Source organism: Gadus macrocephalus, chromosome 11 (genome assembly GCF_031168955.1).
Source record: "Gadus macrocephalus chromosome 11, ASM3116895v1".
Lineage (NCBI taxonomy): Eukaryota > Metazoa > Chordata > Actinopteri > Gadiformes > Gadidae > Gadus > Gadus macrocephalus.
In genome coordinates, this window is record NC_082392.1 from 8,445,907 (window position 1) to 8,472,199 (window position 26,293).

The 26,293-nt window shown below is 46.1% G+C and overlaps 3 protein-coding genes and 1 non-coding gene across 11 annotated transcripts in view; 2 read left to right on the forward strand and 2 right to left on the reverse strand.

Annotated features, from left to right (window-relative positions):
* myh14 (myosin, heavy chain 14, non-muscle) overlaps positions 1 to 14,827 on the reverse strand; it is a 30,742-nt gene extending 15,915 nt beyond the window's left edge. The window contains exons 1-17 of the mRNA XM_060064748.1: positions 14,776 to 14,827; positions 11,883 to 12,069; positions 9,739 to 9,945; positions 8,620 to 8,776; positions 7,320 to 7,347; positions 6,290 to 6,404; positions 5,755 to 5,799; positions 5,191 to 5,202; positions 3,849 to 3,941; positions 3,416 to 3,479; positions 3,156 to 3,254; positions 2,522 to 2,665; positions 1,982 to 2,196; positions 1,646 to 1,798; positions 1,124 to 1,297; positions 637 to 810; positions 205 to 319 (exon numbers count right to left, since the gene is read on the reverse strand). Of these exons, the coding sequence (XP_059920731.1) occupies positions 205 to 319; positions 637 to 810; positions 1,124 to 1,297; positions 1,646 to 1,798; positions 1,982 to 2,196; positions 2,522 to 2,665; positions 3,156 to 3,254; positions 3,416 to 3,479; positions 3,849 to 3,941; positions 5,191 to 5,202; positions 5,755 to 5,799; positions 6,290 to 6,404; positions 7,320 to 7,347; positions 8,620 to 8,776; positions 9,739 to 9,945; positions 11,883 to 12,069; positions 14,776 to 14,795 (2,002 nt within the window). The 5' untranslated portion in view covers positions 14,796 to 14,827. The remainder of the gene's footprint in view (positions 1 to 204; positions 320 to 636; positions 811 to 1,123; positions 1,298 to 1,645; positions 1,799 to 1,981; positions 2,197 to 2,521; positions 2,666 to 3,155; positions 3,255 to 3,415; positions 3,480 to 3,848; positions 3,942 to 5,190; positions 5,203 to 5,754; positions 5,800 to 6,289; positions 6,405 to 7,319; positions 7,348 to 8,619; positions 8,777 to 9,738; positions 9,946 to 11,882; positions 12,070 to 14,775) is intronic.
* The window catches only part of uts2r3 (urotensin-2 receptor 3), a 124,095-nt gene that overhangs the window by 81,996 nt on the left and 15,806 nt on the right, over positions 1 to 26,293 (forward strand). The gene's annotated exons all lie outside the window — the stretch shown is intronic.
* The window catches only part of LOC132467619 (inward rectifier potassium channel 2-like), a 105,863-nt gene continuing 95,169 nt past the window's right edge, over positions 15,600 to 26,293 (reverse strand). For 4 of the 8 annotated variants that reach the window (XM_060065050.1, XM_060065049.1, XM_060065048.1 and 1 more), the window contains 3 exons: positions 20,922 to 21,749; positions 18,722 to 19,039; positions 15,600 to 18,351 (listed from right to left, as the gene is read on the reverse strand). In XM_060065050.1, the coding sequence (XP_059921033.1) occupies positions 18,127 to 18,351; positions 18,722 to 19,039; positions 20,922 to 21,749 (1,371 nt within the window). In that variant the 3' untranslated portion in view covers positions 15,600 to 18,126. Of the gene's footprint in view, positions 18,352 to 18,721; positions 19,040 to 20,921; positions 24,138 to 24,339; positions 24,507 to 26,293 lie in introns of all 8 variants that reach the window. The other 4 variants (XM_060065054.1, XM_060065052.1, XM_060065053.1 and 1 more) reach the window with 4 other exon arrangements.
* trnar-ccg (transfer RNA arginine (anticodon CCG)) lies at positions 25,217 to 25,289 on the forward strand. Its single transcript has one exon. It is a non-coding gene; the product is annotated as a tRNA-Arg (tRNA).

The window sequence follows — 26,293 nt, forward strand, 5'->3', positions numbered from 1 at the left end:
ACAAAAGAGAGATAAATTAAAGTCAAGATACTTTGCAGCTGAGGTCATTAATGCGAAATTGGTTATCACATAAAAAGCAATATAAACAAGTCCGATTTTGACAGAAAATTAGAATGGCATTAACAAACAATAACGTTATATACTGTGCACCAGAATAAAGGAAAGCACTTGAGGCTGATGCGAATCTGGGAGCGCGGGTCTCACCCTCTCTCCACAGCTCAGATATGAAGTGGTCCGAGGACTGGTGGAGCAGAGACGCCACGTTGTCATTGAGTGGATCCATGTTCTTCACCAGCCAGTCGTTGGCCTTGTAGTCCACCTGGTCGACGATAACAAGCACACACGTTTTCACTCCGATACACAGCTCGGTATAAGTTAGCCAACCATTCTTCATTATTTACAATTCCATAGTTGACATTTATTTTCCATTTTTTTATCAAAAGTGACGTAAACAGGGAAACAGGGGCGTGGCCTTACTCAAGGATGTTTACAACTAGACTACGGACATTGGCCTTTAAACCAGCAACCGTTCAGCAAAGATTCCACCACTATACTAACCTGTAGTATCAATGTGCGACTCACACTCTTATAAAGTATCAATGGAGCAGTCGGATTCATTCAGGAGAGCTTCACTACCTTTCCGGCGTAGTGAATGATGGCGAAGTCGGCCTCCTGGCGTGGCTGTCGGGGTTTGAAGAACTTGGGATGGGTGCCTTGTTCACCAGACAGCTTGTCCACAAAGGAGCGGTCCGTCGCCCGGGGAAACCAGCATTCCTCATCCAGCAGAGCCAGGACGCCCGGGGGGTGGGCCTGGGGGGGGGGGGGGGGGGGGGCGGCCATTAAACCCACCATGAATGTGGCTTGGATAGATGCATGCGCCACTGTGCGCACACTAAGTAATTGGAAATGCGGGCAGGGAACCCAAGACCACTCTGGATCCATTCTTAATCATCGTGTGCGGCTAGCCCATAATGTGAGGCCTTTCATATACAGATATTTATATGGCCATATCCGACATCTGTCTGCAGAACAGAGTTTAGATTTATTATCAATATGTATGAAATAGCACCAGCGGACACACATGTGTCCCATACGGTCAAGAACCCTGTGTGTGTGTGTGTACCGGTCTCTCGATGAGGTCGATGCAGGGCTGCAGGTCCAGGCCGAAGTCGATGAAGTTCCACTCGATGCCCTCCCGCTGGTACTCCTCCTGCTCCAGGATGAACATGGTGTGGTTGAAGAGCTGCTGCAGCTTCTCGTTGGTGTAGTTGATGCACAGCTGCTCGAAGGAGTTCAGCTGAGAGGGGAGGCAAAGGAGCGGGAGGTTAGACCACAGCCCGGGGGCAGTCCAGGGGCCGGCTCGCTTCAGTCAGCACGAACAACTTAACGTTAAGAGTTCATTAACCAGACTACAAAGATTTAACGCCAGGTTCACACACACACACACACACGCACACGCGCACACACACACACACACACACACACGCACACACGCACACACACACTATCTATAGCACAGATAGTGCCTCTATTTATATTTTTGATCACAGAATACGTTACATTCATACTTTATATATGCATGCAATTATTTATGAGAGTCTGCCTGGAGGAAATACAGAACAAAAGCAAGAGCACCCAAACCCACCTGGAAGATCTCAAAGCCAGCGATGTCCAGGATGCCTATGAAGGAGGCGCCCTGCCTCTGCCTGCGGTCCAGAGCTCTGTTTATCCGGTGGACCAGCCATCTGAACAGACGCTCGTATGTAGCCTTGGCCAGGGCCTCCACCGCAAAGTCTGCCTGGAGACAGAGACGAGGACAATGGTCAGATAACGGGGCAAAATGGTTCTATTCAATTAAATTTGATTTGTATAACAGGAGCAGTCTCAAAAAGCTTAACAGGCCATATATTTATATGTATACGATGGAGAGGAGGATTGATTAACAGATGGACAGATTGATCGATAGACTTAAAGTCCTCACCTGCTCTTTGGTCTGGGCTTTCTGGACGTATTCTCGCCCTACTTTGATCCTGGGTGTGAGGATGGCTCGGGTGAACTCAACCACACTGATGCCAAGCAAGTGGCACATTTTCTGGGCAGCCGTGTCGTCGGGCATGGAGGCCTGGTCGTGGTGCTTCTCCTTGGTGAAGGAGATGTTCCCAAACTGGAGACCCGCAGAGATGACCTTTAACATGGCTACGGGCCACACAGGGGAAAACAGAAGAAGAAGAGGAAAATAATGAGGACAATTAGGTATAACATGGCAAAACAATTTATGAGGCGCTTTAATTCAGAAGCCGTTCATTGATTTGATGTCCTTAACCAGCAGTGAGGGGTTATGCATCTGGCTCAGGGATGCCCGTAGGTAGACGACAGCTCTGGGGGGTTCAAAACCTAGAACACTTTACCTGTAACCTTTCACCAACCCAGCCTCTAGAGATTATCCTGGTATTTATTTTAGATTCTTTATATGTGACACTACCCCTGACCTTAACCCAAGCCATGCCCTCCTGTCTCTTACCCAGGGACTCATCGGGGTTGAAGCCCATGATGGTCATGGACTCCATGGTCTGGGTGAAGTTATCAGCGTCGCTCTGGCCCGGGATCGGGATGGAGCCCCCGCTCAGAAAGCGGTACTCGTCAGGGCTCCCCAGCAGCAGGTCGGCTGGGGAGAGGAGAGACCACCAATCATGTGATAGAACAGGTGAGTGAGTAAGGACTCTAGAGTAACATCCACCCTACACGCTGTGCTAGTAGTTTGGAGCTCGGGGGTGTGGACCTTTGCCTTTAGGGAAGAAAGTGTTGAAATGAGTGTTTTCTCATTTTTGATTCTCAAAGTGTGGAGCCAATCCAAGTCCATTTATTTATGTGGCACTTAAACCACAATAGATTCTTTCAAATAAATGTCCTCAGAAGACCAACACAGGTGTTTCTCATAACACTAATTAAGGATCTGTTACTGTTCGGTACAAAGGGAACAGGTCTTAGTTTATCTTAGTTTAGTGTACTGGTGTCCAGGTCCACAAACATAGCACACCTATAACAAGTGTTATGTGTGACACTGCTGTGAAAGGGTCTATTACAGTCACAAGGGGCTACACAAGTCCCATTTGACATATATGTATCTCGGTAGCTTTGTATGTCTCTCTCCTCACCCCTGGTGGCGTCTGACGCCCCAGACAGCAGCTGGTAGAAGATGTGGAAGGTCCTCTCGTCTTTGGCCTGGCGGATGGCCCGGGACTTCTCCAGGAGGTCTGGGCTCAGGGGTCAAGGGTCCTTACATGGTCAGTGGGCCGGACGCCAGGCGGTGCCCTCTATGTGTAACACTTTGACTATAACCGGGGTCCACTACAGAGATTGGTTGGCGAGTGGGGACCCCGAAACAGGCAGCTCTTGGGTTTACATGAAAGGATACAGGTTTCAATGTTAGCACCGACGATGTAGCCAGCCACATCGAAATTAATGCGAATGAATTTACCCTGAAGGGAAAGAATAGAAATAGGTAGATTATGTCTTCTCAGTCAATATCAATATACAATATACAGCCCTAATGCTACTAATACTACTACTAGTACTACAACTGCTATTACTAGTACTACTACTGCTACTTTATTAATTCAAATAATAATAATACAAATAAAAATGCATAAATACAATTAAATGTTATTCTATTTGTACCACAACTACTACTACCACTACCAATACCACTACCAATAATAATAATAATAAAAAAATATATGTAAGAATAATAATAAAATATATATTTTACATATAATAATAAAATAATCAACTACTATTGCTTTCTTCAAAGTAATGCAAGGCTTTACAAAGATGTGAACCAGTCTTACAAATCTGGAAGAGTTGTCGTTCTTGACCGTCTTTGCGTTGCCGAAGGCCTCTAGGATGGGGTTGGCCTGTAGCAGCTGTCTCTCCAGCTCCCCCTGGGACACACAGCACAGCCTGAGTCAGCTCCCAGATAGCCACCACCGACACATGGAGGACACCTCCATGCTCCCTCATCACCATAATGCACCGACACGCTTCTTTTAATCATTTGTTTTCTTTGCATTTTCAGCAATAAAACAGATGTGGCTAATGGAGTTCAGCTTAACGGAGGCATGAGGAGCCGTAGCACACACAGCATTCACACAACCAGGACTGTTCTAACACCCCCACCCCCAACACCACCCCCTCACAGCCTAACAGGAGCTCATCCATTAGTCCATAAGTGATGGCATTAATATTTAAACAGGCATCCCTGCAGGCAATGTACACCCCAACACACAGCTAGGGAAGGGACCAAGGGGAAGGCCTGGTGCTGGCTGCTGTACTTAGGAGTCAGATCTATGATGCTAATAATCTCCAGTCGCTGAAGTCTGCTGAATTGCATTACTCTGGCTGTCGCATTGGCAAGCGCAGTACTGATTGTTGCAGTAGCAGCAGCAGCAGCAGCAGAAGGCAAGCAGACACTAGGTGTTTTGTATTGGAAGAGCTATCTATGGGAGCTCGCTACGCAAGCATGGATTACAATACCATCAAGCCACATTAGGAGGAGACACACACACAAACACACATGCATGCACGCACATACACACACTAACACACACACAAACACAAACATATGTAGACTAGGACGCCGATGATGCTTGTATGGATAACAAGCACACATTTCAAACAATGGGTACATTGAGTTGACACCTATAAACTCCACCAGATGCTGAGCTGCATTCCTGTGTCCATACTGACAGCTATACTAATAGCTAGCCTCAACAGCTACCCTTAGAGCTCAAATTCCAACATTTGGAACATTTTTGACATACTCTACTGTTCTGTGATGTGAATGAACTCATTGTTAGCCATCTGTGAACGTTAGAAGGATAATGTTTGCTTTCAAAACAAACCCCGGAGCATTTGTTGTGTGATAAACAGAGTGAAATATGTCAACCCTGGGGCTCTCTGACCATTTACTCAGCTTTATTCAGATGGCACGCTGGTCATAGGTAGCCACTGGAGCTCCATATCCTCTTACATTGAGAATCATATACACGTATATACTAGGTTATAATAATAAGAATTGAGTTATTTGTAATATTCCAACATGTTAATCCCATCTGAAGAAGCATAAAATTGTAAGCAAACAAATAAATAAATAAATAAATAACGTTAGCGTTTGTACGCTTTTATACTCACATATTGCATACTCTGGGGAGTTACAAAGGAATTGGTTTTAGGAGGAAGAGGATGGGTGGAAAGAATAAACAACAAATGAGTTAAATGGACACAAAAAATAAATAACACAGCAACAGCAATACAAAAAGAGCAAGAACAGCGTCAACAAAACAAGGACTACAAATATTTTGGAAAGAAATGCAACGCACTATGTGCTTAGTTATTAAAGACCGTTGTAAATATTGTAAGTACATTTCAGAAGCTAAAGAACAACCTCACCCAATAACCAAAACCCCCCGAAAAGCAGTTTAGACCCCATCTCTTCTATTTCAAACAATTTAATTAGCACTAACGAGTGCCAGGGGATATCAATTATTTGTGGCATCGTCTGCTATCAGTTTCACTGAATCGGTAATGGCCCCTGCAGCGCCCTGTATCACCATAGAGGGCGCTGTCACAGAGGGTTGGTTCCTAGGGATGGGTTGCTCTTTGAGCCAGCTGTCAGGGGCTCATTAGCCGTGTCATTAGGAGTGAGTTCAGAGCAGAGTAGACCAGAAGAAGATAGAACAGGACAGGAGCACTCACCCTGTTCACCAAACAGCCTCTAGGTAGAGACCTAGTGCCGTCCATCTGAGCGAGCAAGAAGGACAGAACAACCACAGACAGAGAGGAAGGGGAGGCGTGTGAGAGTAGAACTGAATCCGACAGTATTGAGAAGATGGAAGGGAATGAAGAACCCAGCCTTAGTAAAAGGAGGCTTTTTGCATTTATTATATTATGTAAGATGCATAGTAACATCTTACATAACATGTAAGATGTTACTAACATAGTATTTAGCAATACCTTTTGAAAAAAACAGTATTAAGACAGGGAGAAGGTGAAATATATTTGATGCCCATTTCTTGATTAAGATAAGATACTTGAAATCCCCAAGAGTAAATGTTTAGTAATTGCAGATTGAAATGAATAGGCCGCCATGTGGAGATACTGATAGATGTCAAGGATGGAGAGATAATACAGAAGACATGTGAGAGTAACACCTGATCCTTCCAGCAAAGTCAGTGCAAAGTCCCGGGTTAACAAGGCGTCCCATCCCTCCATTACCCCTGGGCGGGCCTACCGTAGAAGACTCCTGTTTTCTTCCTGGAGCTCCAGTCTTGTGGGAGGAGGCCACGTGGGCCAGATACTGGATCACTTTCTTAGTGTTCTCCGTTTTCCCTGCACCAGACTCGCCTCTGGAAGACAACCACACACGCACGCACACACACACACACACACACACACACACACACACACACACACACACACACACACACACACACACACACACACACACACACACACACACACACACACACACACACACACACACACACACACACAGAGATATATCCATGTAAATTGTGGACAGTAATACAATCTTTTTTTATAAAAGTGGGATCCTCAAAAGAGAAAACCCCAATAAACACACACATGGTGTGGATAATAAAAGGTGTATCCAAGCAGAATAAGGAGAGGGGAACACAGGAACAAAGGAGCCAGCACACATTCATCAGCCTGGAGTGTGGAGCCCCTACTGAGCAGGGAACCACACAAGGGCCAAACAGAAAGCAGGTGTGCAGGAACAGTGGGGCTCATGGTTCTGGGGCTGTTACCCGGGGCTAGTAAACCCTGTCTGGGTGGAAGAGATGATCTCCAAACAGAAGCCCTTTTCCCAAAAGGGGGTGAGAACCCCAGTTCAGTAGGAACATAAACTGGGAACCTTTACAATGACAGGAAGTGGCAGGAGAGGAAGGAAGACATGAGGACAAAAGGGGGTTGGCAGATGGCAGGCCTTGAGACAAGTAGAGACACAAGACACACAAACACTGATGTCCATGGAAACACAAACACACACACACGCACACACGCACGCACGCACGCACGCACGCACGCACACACACACACACACACACACACACACACACACACACACACACACACACACACACACACACACACACACACACACACACACACACACACACACACACACACACACACACACACACACACACACACACACACACACACACACCATTCAAGGACACAAAGCCGATGGACCTTCAATCACCACACAGCAATCACAGAGGTAAAGTCCGGCTACTCACGTGCACAGTATTGACTGGTCTTCTCTGTCTGTGGAGGGAAGATATAGAAAGGGAAAGGTCAGACGGACTCGTACTGACTTGGACATGGGCTTGCACACCAGTTCCTCCTCCCAATGATAAAGCAATCATCGGGTTCAGGGCCAGATACATGGACAGTGTGGTGAAGAGGAATCACATCCATTGTCATTTGAACCATGTTTGTTATGCTTTTCATAGCATTGCCGCTGGTAACTAATTATAACCCTGAACATAACCGTCATAATCATTTGAGGTATTTGGATTGCACTTTGGTCCTTGTTCTGAACACTATTTGATCAAAGGTGTAGGATTTACTTTCTATTAAACCTCTACAGTTTAACTGGCAAAACAAGTAGAGCCATGGCCCTCATTATAAAAGCCTGCTTCATCTGCATATTGTTTGTGTTAGTGAAACATACCCCTTTCAAGAATTGCTTTTAAAATGCATAAACCAACATTAATCTATCAACATCGTCGACCCCTCTTCAGTGTGAACCTGTCTGTGAACTCTTAGTTTGTTCTTCTGTGAACTCTTTGTTCACAGAGGAGCAGTGATTTGGTAAGAAGAAGCAGGAGTGTTGCTCAACTGGTCTTCTTTTCACAGCAGCACACCTCCCTGGGTCCGACACAACGGGCTCTCTGAGTTACCGCCAGGCTCTTTTCATTCAGACGTTGCTATAACCATTCCCACGCATGAAGCCAGAAAGAATTACCACCGGTCATACAAGTTGGATATTGTACATATTAACACACCTTTAAACGGCAGAGCTATGGCAGCGGGCGAGAGATAGAGGGGGGGGGGGGGATAGAGGTGTCTCGATTCTGAGAATGTGAGAAAGTATGGGAGTGCCCGTGAAAGGCAGGATCATCGTTCTTATCCAAATAATCTCATCCCGGCGCCAAAACGTTGCACAACAGCCCCATCATGGCTTTTTCAGACGCACTTGAAAACACAGTTAGGACATGACAGTTGGAGGACATGAAAACACCCGTCATCATCATAATGATTAGTGTCGGCTTAAGCTGTTCATCTAAACCGGTTGTGGCGTTTCACCTCACCGCCTTAGCTCTAGCTCCTTGCCAAAGGTTGTCAAGTCCTCTCTCACCGGTACAACACCCACTTGACAAAAGATGACATAACTTTGAGTGTTGTTCAGGGAGCAGGTCTCAGGATCATAAATAACGGGTGAAGGAGTGTGATTATGTTTTACGACCACAGAGTGGCTGATAAGGGGCAGGTGATGTTTACCAAGGGTCAGAGGTAGGGGGGTCTGGTGCGTACCTTGCAGCATGCTGCGGTAGGCCGCCTCTGAGATGGCGTAGATGTGCGGGGGCATCTCATGCCGCTTCTTGCCGCGGTACATCTCCACGATGGACTCGGTGTAGACCTGCAGGTTCTTGTAGGGGTTGACCACCACGCAGAACAGCCCTGAGTAGGTCTACACACACACACACACACACACACACACACACACACACACACACACACACACACACACACACACACACACACACACACACACACACACACACACACACACACACGCACACACGCACAAGCACAAAAACAAGCAATATTAACTCTCGCCCTTGTGCCACCTCTTTGCAAAGGTAACCAGAGATGCTTGTACCCCCCCTCCCCCTCATGCACCCACCCCCACACACCCACCCCCACACACCCACCCCCACACACAGGAATAACTTTGTAAAACGACCCCAAGCCTAAGTCAACCCTTCCCTATCGGTTTCACAGGTGATGCCAGAGTGCTGGACACTAGCGCACAAACTCACACAACACCACGCAGGTTTCACCCCCACACACGCAGACACACTGTTCCCAGTCTTTACCGGTCTATGTGGCTTTAGCCTTTAATACTGTTAAGTATGTATGTATGTGTGTGTGTGTGGGGGGGAATGCATAGGGTGTATGTATGTATGTATGTATGTATGTATGATTGATTGATTCATTAAGTGTGTATCTGAATGTGTGTGTATGTGTGTGTGCGTGTGTGTGTGTGGGGCTGGAGGGGGCATGAGTATTTATGTATATGTATGTGGGAGTGTGTGTGTGCGTGAGGGTGTGTGGTTACTAGTGTGTGTGTGTGTGTGTGTGTATGTTTGTGTGTGTGTGTGTGTGTGTGTGTGTGTGTGTGTGTGTGTGTGTGTGTGTGTGTGCATGTGTGTATGAATGATTGAATGATTCATTTATGCGTGTATGTGTACACGTATATGTGTGTATATGTGTGTATATTTGTGTGTACGTGTGTATATGTGTTTATATTTGTGAATATGTGTGTATAATATATGTGTGTGTATGTGTTTGTATATGTGTGTGTATGTGTGTGTGCGTCTGTACTCTGTGAACTGCATGTGTTTCCTTCACAGTGGCCCCCTGACTTACGTAGATGAGGCCGGAGTAGTATCTCTCCCGCAGGTTGTGCAGCACCGAGGCCTCGTTCAGGCAGGTGAGGTCGGCCATGTCCTCCACCTTGCTGAAGCGCGGCGGGTTCATCCGCTGCACCTCCTCCCTGGACAGGGTGAGCTTCCTCTGGCTGTCAGTCAGCTCCACCTCCACCTCGTCCCCGCGCTCCTCCCGGATACTGGCCGACTGGGGGGTGGAGGAAAGAGGAGAGCAAAGGGACAGGAATAGGCCGAGAGACATCGAGAGAAGGGAGCGAAGAGGGAGAGAGAGAGGGGAGACAGAGAGGGGAGAGATAGAGAGGTGATAGATGGAGAGGGGAGGAAAGAGAGGGAGAGAGAGAGAAAGAGAGAGAGAGAGAGAGAGAGAGAGAGAGAGAGAGAGAGAGAGAGAGAGAGAGAGAGAGAGAGAGAGAGAGACAGAGAGAGACAGAGAGAGACAGAGAGACAGATGGGAGACAGAGAGGAGAGGGATGGAGAGGGGAGTAAAGTGTGAGAGTATAGAAAGAGAATTATAGTGAAAAGATGGGAGGACAAGGAGATGAATAGAAACATTGAGAAATAGGGAGAGTAGGAGGATAGGAGGAAATGGGAGAAATAGAGAGCGAGACAGCGGGGAAGAGACAGAGAGATGGGGGTAGAGGGCAAACGTGAGAGAGAGAGAGAGAGAGAGAGAGAGAGAGAGAGAGAGAGAGAGAGAGTGAGAGAGAGTGTCACAAAGTGAGAACATTGACACAATAGCAGTGAAGAGGCGTGAGGGAGGCAAGGGGAAGTGTCCCTCTGAGCGGCACATTCTTCATGTTGTGGTCAACTGGCTGGAGGAGATGCTGACGGCAGTGTGAAGCATGGGGTCAGGAGGCCTCCAACGCTGATAGACTGTCCGTGCGTGTGTGTGTGTGTGTGTTTCAAGACTCAAGGAAACCACCAGAATAGGCACTGTTGTCTATAGGATGGAGATGGACCGATTTGGATGTATAAAGTTGAGAATGTGGCCGTGTCTCTTCGTGTATGTGTGTGTGTTTGTGTTCGCATATGTGTTGGTGTGCATGTGCTCATTTAAGCGCATGCGTGTGTGCAAGGGCCCATGTGCATGTGTGTACTTGGTGCTGTGTGTATATGAATGAGTGAGTCCTTCCCTCAGATCATGAGTGTAAAATGAAGTCAGTGTCTCTGGCTCTGGCCTCTTTACTATTAGCAGGCTGAAGGAGAGTATTGTTCTATTCATAGAGCCCTCTATCAAAGCTGCCCAATGGCATGAGGGAGAGAGACAGAGGGAGAGAGACAGAGAGAGAGACAGCACAAGATAAGATGGAACTCACATTCATATGTCGCTTTCTCTGAAAGACAGACCAATAGATTTGCATACTGCTGGAATATTATTTTGCGTTACAAAGCAGTGGGACAAAAGGAGGGGAGCTGCGGCCTCATGGTAGTGGTTAGGTCTAAATGTGTTTAGCAGGAATCACAAGGACTTCAATAGGCGGTCATGGAGAGAACAAAGCTGTAAAAGAATTCAAACGCAGGGAAATACACAGCGCATGGCCACTCATTACATTTCACGTGCACACAAGAACACATTACAAACAATCACACACAGACAGCCCACACTGACACTGACCCATACCGCACACACATACACACACAGACACACACTGCACAAAGTCACAGACACACATGGGCACAGACACAAACACACAACACTATTTCACACACACACACACACACACACACACACACACACACACACACACACACACACACACACACACACACACACACACACACACACACACACACACACACACACACACACACACACACACACACTCAAAGACACTCACAGACACTAAGACAAATAGACACTCACACACACAGACACACCCACACTGCCTCGCCTCGTCCCACCTGTTTGACACACCCAACTGTGGAGAGGCATGTACACACCCGAAGCTAATAATTTACCAGAAAACATTTTCACTGTAGATAGTAGAAAATGACAGCGGAAAATCTGATCCGACACAATCGAAGACTCCCCTATCCAAACCTAGATTCCTACAGTCACGATTTCAAACAAGGCTGAATGGCCCATGAGTGAACCACGCCCTCCCCAGGGCCAGGGGAGCTCACCTCGAAGCCATGCTTCTCTGAGGGGACCCACACCAGCCTCTTGGCCGCCCAATCTGCCTGGCTGGCCGATGAGAACGAGGCCGTGGGGTTGGCGGTGGGGGAGCCCGGCATCACCCCCAACGTCAGGAAGCGGGTGACATCATTGACGCCGCCCCCTGTTGGCTTGGACATGGTACTGCTGGCACTGCTTAAAAGGAGAGAGAGGAGAGAGCAAGAGAAGGAGTTAGATATGAATGAACGTGGGCGTTTGGGGGGTTATGTTTTGCTCTTCGTCACAGACCCAGGGCTGCTTGAGCGGATGCACACTCGAACGCTGGAGAGGGTAGCGTATAGTCTGTGTTTAGCCATGGCCCTGATTAGCACGCCAAGACAGCACACAAACACACATGTGCACACACACACACACATGCACGCACACAAACACATACACGCGCATACACAGCCGAGAAAGGAGAGCAGGCAGCCTAGCATCCAGGCCATATACAATGGAGCCCGGGCCAGGGATGGCCTAGTTGAGGGACACGGCAACTCAAGGAGACAACTGACATGGAAGAAGAGGGAGTGGGGGGGGGGGGGGGGGGAGAAATTTGTGAACTGACTCAATAAACTGACATGACAGCATGAGTTAGAGACAGTGAGAGAGGGGGGAGGAAGAGGAAAGGTGGAGAAAACTAGAGGAGAGAATTGGTGTGGCCAGATCTGAAGGTTCACTTTCTGAAGAAGACGATGCCTTCTTCCTCTTTCAGTCTGACCGATTCGACACACTAACGTAGTGAGGTCACATGTTGCTCCCAAAACAGTGGAGCGTGACTGTGGATTTGCGAGGATGTGGTTGACAGGGGAGATACAACTAAGGCTGGTTACTACTCCTCGCACCAATCGTGAAGCATGTACTCCCGAAGGCGACCTTAGACACGAGTAAGAACTCATTCTATCATCGAAAGAATTACTCAAGTTATTGCTTCTTTGTTGTTCAAACTAATGACAATAACCTGTTCTATGGAGGATTGATTATCGATGTAAGTGTTCAATCATTGATTGACAAAAGTGTCAGCTACCCATACATCCCATAATAATCTACAGATTGGTGAATGCTCTTTTTCTCTCAGGGGTAAATGAAGGCCTTATCAATTATTTGAATAATTTCACAATTCCCATTTAAGGTTCCTAAAGAAGTAACGTTAAATATTGCCATCAGTAGGAGCTCATTTTCAAAGAGAGGCGTGTGCTTTATGTTCAGTCAGTGATCAAATGTTAGATTTCGAGCCTAGATGCCTATCATGGGTGATTAAAATGAGCTGCCCACATACAGTCAGCATGACACAGTCTACACCGTGTGAAAGGTATTCTCTCTCTCTCTCTCCCTCTCTCTCTCTCTCCCCTCTCTCTCTCTCTCTCTCTCTCTCTCTCTCTCTCTCTCTCTCTCTCTCTCTCTCTCTCTCTCTCTCTCTCTCTCTCTCAGGCTGTGTTCTTGCGTGTTTGAGCTACCTGTCTGCTCCGTGCCTAGCTTGGTATGTCATCGGTCCTGATTCCTTCTGCCCCTGGCTCTTGCTGAGTGTCTGTCTGCGTGTCAGGCAGTCTGTGACATGAAACCAAAATGCTGTCAGCAGCATACCTGTCACTAAGGTCACCATGGGTGTGGAGGAGGAGGAATCCCAACAAAAGAATGGCCACCACCCATGGAGTCACTATGTGACACATTTAGTAGAATAGGAGAATAAACATTCCACGAAGGACCTACCCAAAGAGCAACTCACACATCGTAAACTAGCACGTTAATTGGAATGATGTGTATCACTCCAATTAATTATCTTCAGGCCAATGGGTGTAATCATAATGTACCCAATTAGGGTTGCCAAACATTTTACATTTCACTACAATGTTCTGATAAGAGAAAAAAATATTTGTTATACATGTATCAACGTCAGCTGCCGGTTCAACACCATTATAGGCCTACACTTATTGGAACATCTGGAATTTGGTGCATTACAGCAAGAATGAGCACCAGACCAGCACGTTAGAAGACTCTCCTCCATAGCAACACCTAGGCTACCCCGCAGCAGCAGACTCACACAGACAATACATTCAGAGTTTGAAGAGGGGGTCATTCACTGCAGGGGTCGTGTCGTGTGTGCGTATGCATTCATGTGTTAATGCGTGCGCGAGCTTGTGCGTCAGGGGTGGGGGTGCTAAAGACGTATTTTAATTATTGGTGGCGATGATGCTGATCGAACCGCAACGCTTTAGTAATATGTGATGCTGTCGCAACGCATTCAAACAGACGAAGACAGACGTGACATTTCCTCCCTAATTACACCACTTCTCTGCTTATGGCATTGAGATCATTCTTTATAGATCATATGAATTAGGCTGGTGTTCAAATCGTGCAACAATCGCAAGCACAGTTGAAACCCAACGAGTAAATGATCACATTATCACCATTAATGTGATAATTAATATGTAGCCCAATAACAATCATAGAAATCATAACCATTTTCATAATCATGTTTGATATGTTATATACGTCTATGGTGAAATCTTCCTACGACACTATATTGTGCTACAGCCTGCGGCCAGGGAATGTCGATATGAAGCCTATAGGCAAGGGCGTGAATGGGGATCACACCAGCACCCCTTTTCCAACACACTAGCATTTCTAGGCGTCATGCCACCAGCCTTCAGACTATCCTAGCGAGGTTAGCCAACCCCACCGAAACATAATACGTCGCCTTTCACAGGATATCACACTCGCTATTTACGACTGGATTAGTATAATTAAATCGCTCACCTTCAGGATCCTACCCGAAAAGCGAATAAGGCTACAGTGCGAGGCAAATCAAAGGTGGTTGGTTCTTTTGTTTTTTTTCCCCCTGATTAATAAGAGTGTACCTACCGCAAATGCGGCTTTATCATTGCACCGCTTTCTCAGTGAGCGCCGCACACACTTCAGTGGGAATAAAGATACAGAAGAGGGCGGGCCTTCGGGCTCGGCCGGAGAAAGCGCTTCCTACATATACACCAATCAAACGCGGGAACAGATTTCAAGGCGCGCCTCCGTCACAAGGACGTCCAACCAAAGCGTACAACCCTGCGCTGGACCCGCCTTATGAATGAGACAAATGCGCACCGCCTTTTCGCTGCTGTTACACCAGAGTCGCGGTGACAAACGAGGCTGGAGACAGCGAAAGAAAAACGCCACCATCACCTCACACTTTGTATTAAATGTAAAAGGCGGAGCGGTGCAGCAGGTGCCGACGCATCACTGGCGCTATACAAAAAGAAACGCGCACTCGGTTGGTGAATCTAAATGGTTAACCTCCCAGACGGTCTGCTGTCTGGCTCTCTGATAGAATAGGCCTACGAGAGGACGACCACAAAGGTTTGTCCTGAGTAATCTGACACGGGGTCTGCGAAGAACCCCCCCCCCCTCCCTGCTGGCCTGCTGGAAACCACGCACGACAAGCGAGGAAGACGCCTCAGATTCTCAACGAATAGTGAATTTAGTATCGCCCATGGTCGCCTTGGTGTAAGGTTATTTACGCAGAGATGTTAGTTAAGTTTTGATATCGATTGCTGGTTTATTTCTGGTGTGAAACAGGTCTTTTTGGAAAGGCTACTAATAGGCCTGAATGTGACCCGGTGGTCCATAACATGGATGGTGCATAGTTGCAGGACACCCAGCCCTATGCATTCAGGAGGCATAGAAGAACAAGACAGTAACGTAAATATGCGTGCTTTATTCACTCCACAAAGTGCCAGTTCACCTGGAAGCCCTCTGTCACAAGAATCCGTGAAATTACAAAGTAGGCCTTTATACTGTAGTCTAGCCTAGTAGAAAAATAGGACCGGGAACTACTGGTTTTAATTGACTAGTGTAGTGGTTTGAATTCGTGGTACATATGAAAATAACAATGATGACGTGGAGAAAAATATAAAAATACAAGATAGATTAGGTCTACTTGAATGCGTAAACTGCCAGGGGAACAGAATAATCCATCTGACAAATGTATAGATAGGGGGGAAGTGATCGATGCCATTTGGGCCCCAAGTTCAAGTTACTTTCCATAACAAGTGGTGACAAGGAGGAAGACATTGCCAGCCATGTGGTCTATTAATAGAACAGGGTGACCGTCAAAGACTCAAAGTGTAAAAAGGGAAGAGAAACACAGGACAGTGAGTACACAAGCAAACCACTACAGAAAATAATGCCTGGTCAAAGGTAACATCTCAGACTGATCATGAACTCACACACACTGCTGCTACGCCCTGCCCACCGGTTCTGACCCAGATGCAGAAGAGCCTAGACCAGTGATATTTGCCTCCATGTCGTATTAGTTACACACATTGCCACTGATCAGATCATCCACAAATAATTCATAGGTTAATACACTGTCCAAAACAAAAAAGTGGTGAAAACACACTGAGCACATATTGGAGCCATGGTCGCTACAAAGCTGCCGTCTTTGCAAGTATAGATTACTAATTTGTCAAAATATACATCATTATCCATGCAGCATGATTAGCTTATGAAGTAATCACGTAGGCCCTGGGTTACGATAATAAGCCTTTGACATTATATCCCAAATAATCCACTTTATAAAACACATCATTTAGATAAGAATGATCAAGCAAGTATATAGAACCAAATTTGCAACCAATTTGAATAATATAAGATTTATTCTGCCTAATGTAGGCCTATTCCAAGATGACTATGCCAGACCTCCTACTTCACACAATACAAAATAGTTAACATGTTCAAAAGCATAAACAGACTGTACTGCCATCCACCAGGGTCCAGTACAAAATAAGGTCTGGTAATTATCTTGATTTAAAGGCACCGCCCACTGTTCTCTCACATGTTGTGAGATGGACATAAACCAAGAAGCTAACCAAAATAAGGATTGAAATTCAATTTGATGAGTCAGTTCAGAAGAGAAATCATGTTACCGAATTTCCCCTTTAAATGTACACAACTGGTTAATGGGAGATTATGTTTTTTAATTTTTGGTTTTTGGTCTTGTTTTATATTGTCTGTTGGAGCGACCCCTTCCCTTCATCTTAATTAATAGCCCTTACCGTGGCTTTAATTAATTCTGGGGCATGGACCTTTTAGCCTACAATGGCGTTATACAATCTCAGGAAAATAAAAAATATATACGATTGTTATGACTGGGAAATGTATAGCGTAAAGAGCAATTAGATGCTATTCAATAAATTGATTAATTTATCAGTTAATAATGCATACAATGACAGCAGGTTCTTCCCCACTGCTGTATTTCAGTGTATACCCCCTTAAAGTGCACACTCAGCATTCATGTGAATACCAACCTTTGCATGTTATATTCATATTAGCATTACATGTTTATAAACTCGAACAGTACATTACATGCAAAGGAAACTGCTGGGAATTGCTGCTACTTTCCAAGAAGTTTCCCTGTGTTGATTCAGTTTCTCATTGGCTCTAACAAGTAGTCCACCACTTAATGGAAAACCAGGCAGAACCTTAGGCAACTTGTACAAGACATGAAGATTAATTTGCCTTACTTACCGTAACAAAAAACATTCAAACATCAAATCCACATTACAAGGATCATTATGGAGAAAGTTCCTTGAAGAAACTCTGTGTGACTGAAGTCCATACATATTCCAAATAACATTTTCATCAAACAAGTAGTTTGAAGTGCAGTGAACGGTTACAGTCATCGGGGGGCGCCGTTTCATACGCTGACAGCTAGATGGTGAGCCAAATGAGCATATTGCGTTTGTGAGAGGCCGGCCAGAGACTCAACAGGCATGTTTAATGATTGTGCAAGATCGCCAGGACCAATCAGCCAACTGGGCCAGTGTAGAAACCCATCTCCCCATTAGAGTTACCCCCAACGCTTCTGTCTTTTAGCCCATCTGCCCTACTCTGCCTATCTTTATCTGTATCTCTGCCACTAGAGTCTGTCTCTTTTTCAGTCTGCCATCCTGTCTCTTTCAATGTGTCTCTATTTTCAATAAAGACAACATAAAATGTGTCTATATTTTCTCTCTTGTCCTTAAATAACTAATTCCTAATAGCTTGACATTAACAATAAATGTACTCTCACTCTTTACCCTTCCCTCATTGTTCCTTTAAATATCTGAAATTCTCAGCTTTTCTATTTATTCCTCGTCTGCTTCCTTATTCCTTCAAGGGTTCTTTCCTATATTTACTGTTTCTCTGTCCTTAAGCCCCACCAACGACCCCCCCCCCACTGAGTCAGTTGTCGTGGGGGTGCTCTGAGGGGAAGGGCCGCTGGGTGATGCTGGTCTGGAGGCCGTTCTGGGGGTCACTGTCCGGGGACCCCAGCTGCAGGGCCACCTCGTTCTCGTAGCAGAAGGACGAGCGGGAGCTCTGGCTGCACTTCTGCTCCGCCAGCTCCTTAGCGCTGCAGGTCGGCGTGCTGGGGATCTCGTACGTCCGGTTGAAGAAGGAGTAGTCCACCTGGAAAAGGAAGGGAAAATACAGCTCTAGATGTAAAGCGAGACACACGCATGGATCTCCATCAGTGGGTCTCAGTGAAACTGTGTACTGTGAACGCTCAGTTGTTTGAGGTTTATGTACTGTTGTGAGTATCTGTTTAGGGCTCATTTACTGTTTTGCAACCCTTTGATTTAGCGAGTAATAATTGTGGCAGGATGGGATCGCAACATTCAATGTTTGGAGGTGGTTTGGTCACTTGTAGTTTATCCGTGTTTATCCTGTCAGTTTCCATTCAGCAACACCTTCTTTGCTCTGAGTTTTGTGGGGAATCGTAACCCTAGATTTGCTGCCTGCGGAGCCCCCCCCCCTGTGAATGCCTCAGCTCTCCTACCTGGTAGCAGTCTTTCCTCTCAAAGAGCACGGGCTCGAAGCGCCGTCCCCAGTGGATCTCGGAGGCCAGGTAGGAGCTCCGGCACTGCGTGGTCATGGCCGTGGCCTCCACCATGCCCTCCAGGATCACCACCACCTCCAGCTCAGAGTCCTTCTCCAGCGTGCCGCGGTCCATCTCGTAGAAGGGCGACTCGTCGTCGATCTCGTGCACGATGGTGACCGGGGAGACCAGGAAGACGCGGTCGGAGCCTGTGTCAAAGCCCACGTTGATGTCGGCGTTGTCCAGCGGGAGGTACTCTCCTTCTGGGGTCACCCGTGGCTGGGAGGGGGAGGCCGGACGGGAGAGATGGGAGGGAAGAGAGGAGAGGGGTCGATGATGGGGGAGATGGAGGAGTAATGAGCAGTGGTTCGACACACTGAACTCAACTTCACATACAAACAGATGGGTTCGTCTTTCAATAAGGTCAATACCGTCATATAGAAGAGCCAAGCAGTGACTGAGTGAATCAGAATGGCTGGTGCTTTGCCCCTCAGTTTTTTATATTGAAAATAATTGGCCTTAAATGTTAAGATAAGATTTACTGAATTCATTCCAGACAGAAAATGGTGGTTATTCCAAATCTCAAAAAGGTGTCAATTCAATTTGTAATAAAAAGGATTGATAAACACACATTTTTCTTTCTCACGACCAACCAATGACAAACCGTCTGTAACCATTACAGATTTGACTCATAAATGAGCCTAGCTAGACCTGTCTTAAACGAGTGTGCCAGTTTGTTATTGACAATGTCTATATTGAGATGTAACTCTGATCTAAATATATTTTTTCAACTCACCTCTCTTCGCTTTGTACGAGTGGTTAGTGGTGTGTAAACACAGAATCAAAACCATCTGAGCAACCTACCGAGCCAGGGCGTATGCCCTCACTTGTGATGGACGAGGAGTTAGTTGAACAAAAAATATATTGCTGATTTACATCTGGACAGAGACGTTAACAATTAACCTGGGGTCTTTGCAAACCATCCAAAACTTTTAAGTGGTATGCCATACCTAACCTAGTGCATTTTATTGTGCAATCTCCAGCATCAGCATAGAGAGATGGGCATATCCGATCTGATCCATGTCAACCTAATCCCATCAATCCGGTCCCCTCTTTGGCATTGCCATGTTATTAAGTTATTAAATATCAAACTGTTAAACCTCATCCTTCAACAGAGGTTGACTATGTGACGTCACACGCGTCCTCCCATCACAATCCCCGCACTTCCCTGGGACAACAAGATGACGGCAGCCAGACAGGGAGGTAGGGAGCGGGGAGCGGGGAGGAGCAGACAGTGCTGCACAACAACAGGGGAGGATAGCGGGTCGGTGGACGCTGGTTCTCAGTTCAAGAATCCTGCGCAAGTTAATCCATGCTAAATCTTCTAAACCCCCCTGAGGGAGTATACAACAAGCTCTTATTAACTACAGATGACACACGATACAGGCCAGATGGCCTCTCTCTCTCTCTCTCTCTTTCTCTTCTCTCTCTCTCTCTCTCTCTCTCTCTCTCTCTCTCTCTCTCTCTCTCTCTCTCTCTCTCTCCCTCTCTGTCTCTCTCTCTCTCCCTCTCTGTCTCTCTCTCTGTCTCTCTCTCTCTCTCTCTCTCTCTCTCTCTCTCTCTCTCTCTCTCTCTCTCTCTCTCTCTCTCTCTCTCTCTCTCTCTCTCTCTCCCTCTCTGTCTCTCTCTGTCTATCTGCTAAAACCTAACATTTTCTTTCTCTGTCCTTGACTAGCTTTTTTTTTTGCCCCTGGTTTAGGTTGGTTTACTCTGAAATGGTGATAGTTACAAGTGACAAGATAATTACAGAACACCCTGTTTTTTTGGCCTAACTTGTGAACTGCCTATGGATACAAACTTCATAACTGTAAAGCATGAAGAGCTACTCTTGATTTACTTGGGCATGTCATTTCACAAGTGTGTCACACTTAAATATTAAATTAAATAATAGATTCATTTCATATTCCTTCATTTCAACAGGGACCAGTGCAAAGATTACTAAGAAAGTCGAATGCAGCAGAGGCTCAGAGTGACTGACTGTCCCGGTAATCATTCAGTCGAGTTTGCAGAACACATTAAAGTAGATAAGACGACCCGAGTATGCAAACAAATATTGGTGGTCATAACCTCAGCCTTATTTAAACCCCCTCCCTCCGCTTACCTTGAGCAGCTGGGCCCTCACGTGAGCCTCTACCAGGTGGCTCTTGCGCAGGTTAGCCACCCTCCACATCATGCACAGTTTCCCGTCCCGCAGCGCCACCACCGCCGTGTCCGAGAACACCAGCGTCTCGTTGCGCTTCTTGGGCTTGGCGATCTTTGCCATGACCGCCCCGATGATGAAGGCGTCGATGATGCAGCCCACGATGCATTGCAGCACGACGGCCATCACCGCCAGGGGACACTCCTCGGTTATGCTGCGGAAGCCGTACCCGATGGAGGTCTGAGTCTCTAGCGAGAAGAGGAAGGCCGCCATGAAGCTGTTTACCTGGAGGAAGCACGGCTCGAACACCACCACCACAGGCGCCGGCCCTCCGCCCGACTCTCCCCCGGTGCCCGGGGCCCCCTCGGTCCCCGGGGGCCCGCCGGAGACGGGGGCGAGGCGGACGGAGAGGTCCCCATGCGCGGAGGCGATGAGCCAGAAGGCGAACCCGAAGAGCAGCCAGGAGAGGAGGAAGGAGAGGGTGAAGATGACCAGCATCCAGCGCCAGCGGATGTCCACGCAGGTGGTGAAGAGGTCGCTGAGGTACCGCTGGCCCCTCTCGCTCATGTTGACGAAGGTGACGTTGCAGCGCCCGTCCTTGCCCACAAAGCGCTGCCGAGGCCGGCGGCTGGGGCGGCGGGCGGGGCGGCGGCTGGCCGGGGAGGACAGAGAGTCCTTCCCTCTTCCTCCTCCTCCTCCTCCCATACCGCCACCTCTTCCGCTCCGCAGCCCCGAGCACAGCCCACCTCTCACCCCGCCTTCTCGTGCTCCACCTCCCCCGGCCGCCTCCTCCATGGCGCCCGGCCTCCGTGCGTCGTGGCTGTTGCCCTGCAGGCCCGAGGCCTTGCCGTTGTGGGTGGGGGACGGGCCGGTGGGGGTCCCCGCGCTCAGGGGACTCCCCCCGGCCCCTGCCGTGTCTGCAGCGCTCTGCGCCAGCCTCATGACCTCCTCCTCCTCTACCGGCCCATCGACCACAGCGCTGAAGCGTCGCTTCACCCGAGCTGCTCCCATCATGCACTTTGTGTTCCCAGTCCCAGTACCTCAGGAATGCACAGCCCTATCCAGTAGTCCTGGACTGTCAATTCTTAGTCGGATACTGTTTGGGTAAATGAACAAACGGGTTGTTTTCCTTCAAAACAATAGATATCAGTGTTTGTAGTCAAATGGTGTCCCTGTGAACTGATGAGTGTGAGTTCATATAAGCAAATGGTAAACATGAGATGATTCCATTCAGGGCCATTGCCCGTCCAACTCCCACCGGAGGAATGTGTGTTTCGGAGGAAAATGTTCAGCAGCCCAAAAAGGGTTTTGACATAGTTAAATCCACATTGTCCACAAATCCATATACTCACTGTAGGATTAATGTTTGTTAAGTTGAAAATGGTTCCCGATATTCTCAATACACTGCTAGTCACAGGTTGCAACTATGTAGGTAAGAGATGGACTTGACTGAAGTCAATATACGTCCGAGAGAAGCATGCAAGACATGGCAAGGTCCAATGTGATACCCTGCAGGCTAGAGGGTGGAAAGGTAGCAGGCCGAGTGGAGAGATATATAATGGACATACATTTAAAGATGGAGACATGTGAAGGGTTCACATCGTAAGGCACTAAGTACGACACTTACTACATCATGCAAACACAGGACAATGAACAAGCAGGTACTGTTTGACATAGAACATATTCAAGGTAGGCTTTACTCAAACAGAATTCTATTCCGATGCCTCTACCATGCATTGTATAACAAGCTAATTAACATGCTGATTCTTACGATCCAAGGTCCAAAATCCAAATCCTTAAGACCAACACAATAACCAAGAGAAAAAAAAATACAATCTACTTGTTGAACTCATTTGTAGCTTTGCTCATATTTGATCATTCAATCACCTAAGGAAAGTAAAATTAATGTAATGTTTGAATGGAGAAATGCAACATGTGTTATGTGCACTCACTTATTGTCCTGGTCTTAGTTTACTGCGGACAGTGGTTATATCACAGTCTTCACAAGTGAGATCAATGTTACATTTGGTCGTTCATCTCAAATCAACCACTCCTCTTGTGTGTAGCTTCAGGTTACGACTATAACAGTACGGTATCCACTACCTCCTTCTGCTTGAATCCTGTTTTGTTACAAACTAATTAACTGACTGTTGATAGGATGACATGAGCATATCCACTGCTACTTCAGTAAACTGCTAGTTACATATTATCAAAAGCATATCTACCTTTGTGATATCAGAGTGTTCCTTCATTATAGCTGTAGATTAAGGAGTTCCAAGTGGCAGATAGAAACATGAACAAAAGGGTATTACACACAAACAGTACACACAAGACACACAATTCAGAAGAAAGAGAGAAAGAGATGTGATATGTTTGACTATTCTGATGAAAACATTGCAAAAGTATTGCAGAATATGGGATGATATAGATGAGTGCTGAACACTGAGCTTGCAAACCAATCACCTAGACATCCTGTCTTAGGGTCGCCGATCATCAGGTTGTAAAACTTGCAGATTCACAGGATCTGGTCTAGTCCAGCATAGCAGAGAGCATACTGCATTAATCCAAACAATGATTAGCTTGTTGGCTGGAGAACACACACATTTGAACTCACGTGAACAAGATCAGACCGAGAGATGGGATGAGACCAAGACTGTAGGAAATGAAGCTGGAGACGATAGCTTCTGGTTATGAATGAAGAACTTTCAAAAGACACTAAGCATAAAGTACATTCTCTATAGATGGATCAGGCATGCAGAGTTCTAGGATGCATTAAAAAGGGCAAAGACAGAGAAGGGAAAAACACATCGTAGGACGTTGGGTGAAGAGATTAAATAATTTTTGAGGCATCGAGCATTGGAGAAAGGTGCTGCTCGTCACAAGTCTTTACCTTCAAAACACTTGGAACAAGTCTGTCAGGGTCTGAATGTCAGGGGCCCTGATTCACGACTCAGCCAAACAATATGGAAACCCATGTGCTTAAAGAAGTGACAGAAGGGCCGAACCCAACGACTACAACAAGTGGAAGTGGGGGAAAAGATCCCTCCGGAAGTGAGACGTAACGTAAGGGTTCATCTTCACTGGCTGACGGATTTCCTCCTCTCAAACATGTCCACTGGAAGCACTGGGCGTTGGAAAGCAGAGATATCTCCAGGTCTAACTTACTTCCGGCAAGTTCTAACACAAGTAAATGAGAAGAATAGAAAACATTTTAGGCTAGTCTTGTAAATCATTTTAAATATTTCATGTAAATATTCATGAAAAGTATAAAAAAAACATATTCAATAACCCTTATCCAAACCCTATATAATGATTCATTTATAATTATATCATAGAAAGAAAAGTGTTATAAAAGCATAGAAATATTGTATAAACATACATTTTAATGAGAACCCACATTTCTTCTGGTATCTTTATGGTTCCTTTTGAAGAGAACCCAAAAACAACATCCCTACTCCTTCAAAAATAGTGGCGGTCTTCTTCACAGAGTTGATCCATAGAACAGCCTGAGGAGACCGCCATACCCAAACTGGGCAGTCATGGTGTCTGAAAGAGAAAAGGGAAAGGAAAGATCTCTTAAGATAAAGCTATGATCAGCAAATTATCAATTGTGGCCAGAATAGTGATCCTGATATGTGGCGTTCATAACACACACATTACCAAAGCCATGATTAAAGCGTTCCGAGGACGAATGATCCAAACAAACAAGAAGACAGAGCTATCATTACATATTGCAAGGGAAATGGATTAGTAATCCATAGTGCTATCCTCTTGAGTAAGGTGAGATGGTGAGAATTAAGTGATTATGCTACACATACTGCCATTGGATACCAGGCTAAATGATAGGATGTGGGAATAATTGATTATATGCCTTGATTATATATCATTACAAATGGTCAGTGTCTCTGCCGTTGGGTAGAAGTGATGTATTAGATTGATAGTATGTTGTACGTCCTGGCACTTAAAAATAGTACTTAGCATTGTGTAGCATCTTATCCTAGCTAGCTGTGTTGTATAAGGGGAAGGGGTAACCTAACAGTTGTCAGTGTTTGCCCTTTGGTTCTATGAACATCCTTACTGTACCGACAGCAATATATTCTTCCTATTTCATCTGAAAAATGTACTAATTGTAAGTCGCTTTGGATAAAACAATCTGCTAAATGCCCTAAATGTAAATGTAAATGTAAATGTAAATGTAAATGTAAATGTAAATGAGAACAATAAAGATTTCAGCTGATAGACATTTCTCAGAGGAGGGCCCTGTGGCCTAATGGATAAGGCATCAGCCTCCGAAGCTGGGGATTGTGGGTTCAAGTCCCACCAGGGTCATATTTATGGGTGGCATCATTCCCCTAAAAATCAGCAGTTCTAATGCTGTTTGAATTCTATAAAAGGCAGAGGCCTTTCTATAGGTGAAGTCTTGAACACAGTCAAGTACCACCTGTCTGGAAATGAACTACGTAGATTGCCACCCAAGCCCAGATCCATGACATAGCATACACCGGAAGTTTACTACGAAGAAAACAGCCTGTGGTCGGCAAAAATCATACCATCATATATATACTGGTGGACTGAATTAACCTATGGATGCAACTATAAGAATGCAGTCATTTGACCATTTATGTGAGTGACAGTGCTTACAGCCAATCAGACACTGCTTGGCTTAACTTGCTCTATGTATCAGATTAACAGGATGAGTTTCATGGTGACGTAGAGCGAATAACAGAAGGGCTGAGACTGGGTCCCAAAGGCTCTCAGCCCCATACGTGTCACGCACACTCTTATGAGCCGTGTGGAATCACATGTCGCTATGGGGTCACACTCGGTCACCACAGCGGAACTCAGGGGGAAACAACGACACTGGTCTTTTTATCAACTTCCAAAAGCCGAACTGGATATTAGGAGGAACCCAATGTACTCGCATTCTTAAACGTGTAAACTTTTTTGATACATTGCTTAACAAACATAAATGCCCTTCTTGCGTTGCCTATAAAGCACCAGAGTTCGGCCAGGTCTGAAGGGCTGCACTCTGACGAGGGATGTAAACAACATGTATTGGTTAACACCGACAATCCCACAAAATATGTGGATATGAAATGGTGTTCTGCCGCTCATCAGCAGAATATCTGTGTCTTTAGTTGACCATCATAGTCACGCATCAATGAGTGAATATGAACAGTTTGGACATTGGAATGTGATAAAATTAGGACAGCGATAGCTCTCAGCCTGCAAGAAAGCCTATTAACATGATTCCAAACCTGTAAATATTCCATGAGTTCCCTGTAAGCCACCCTTGTTAAACAGTTTAGTTTATTCTTACGCCATAGACCCAT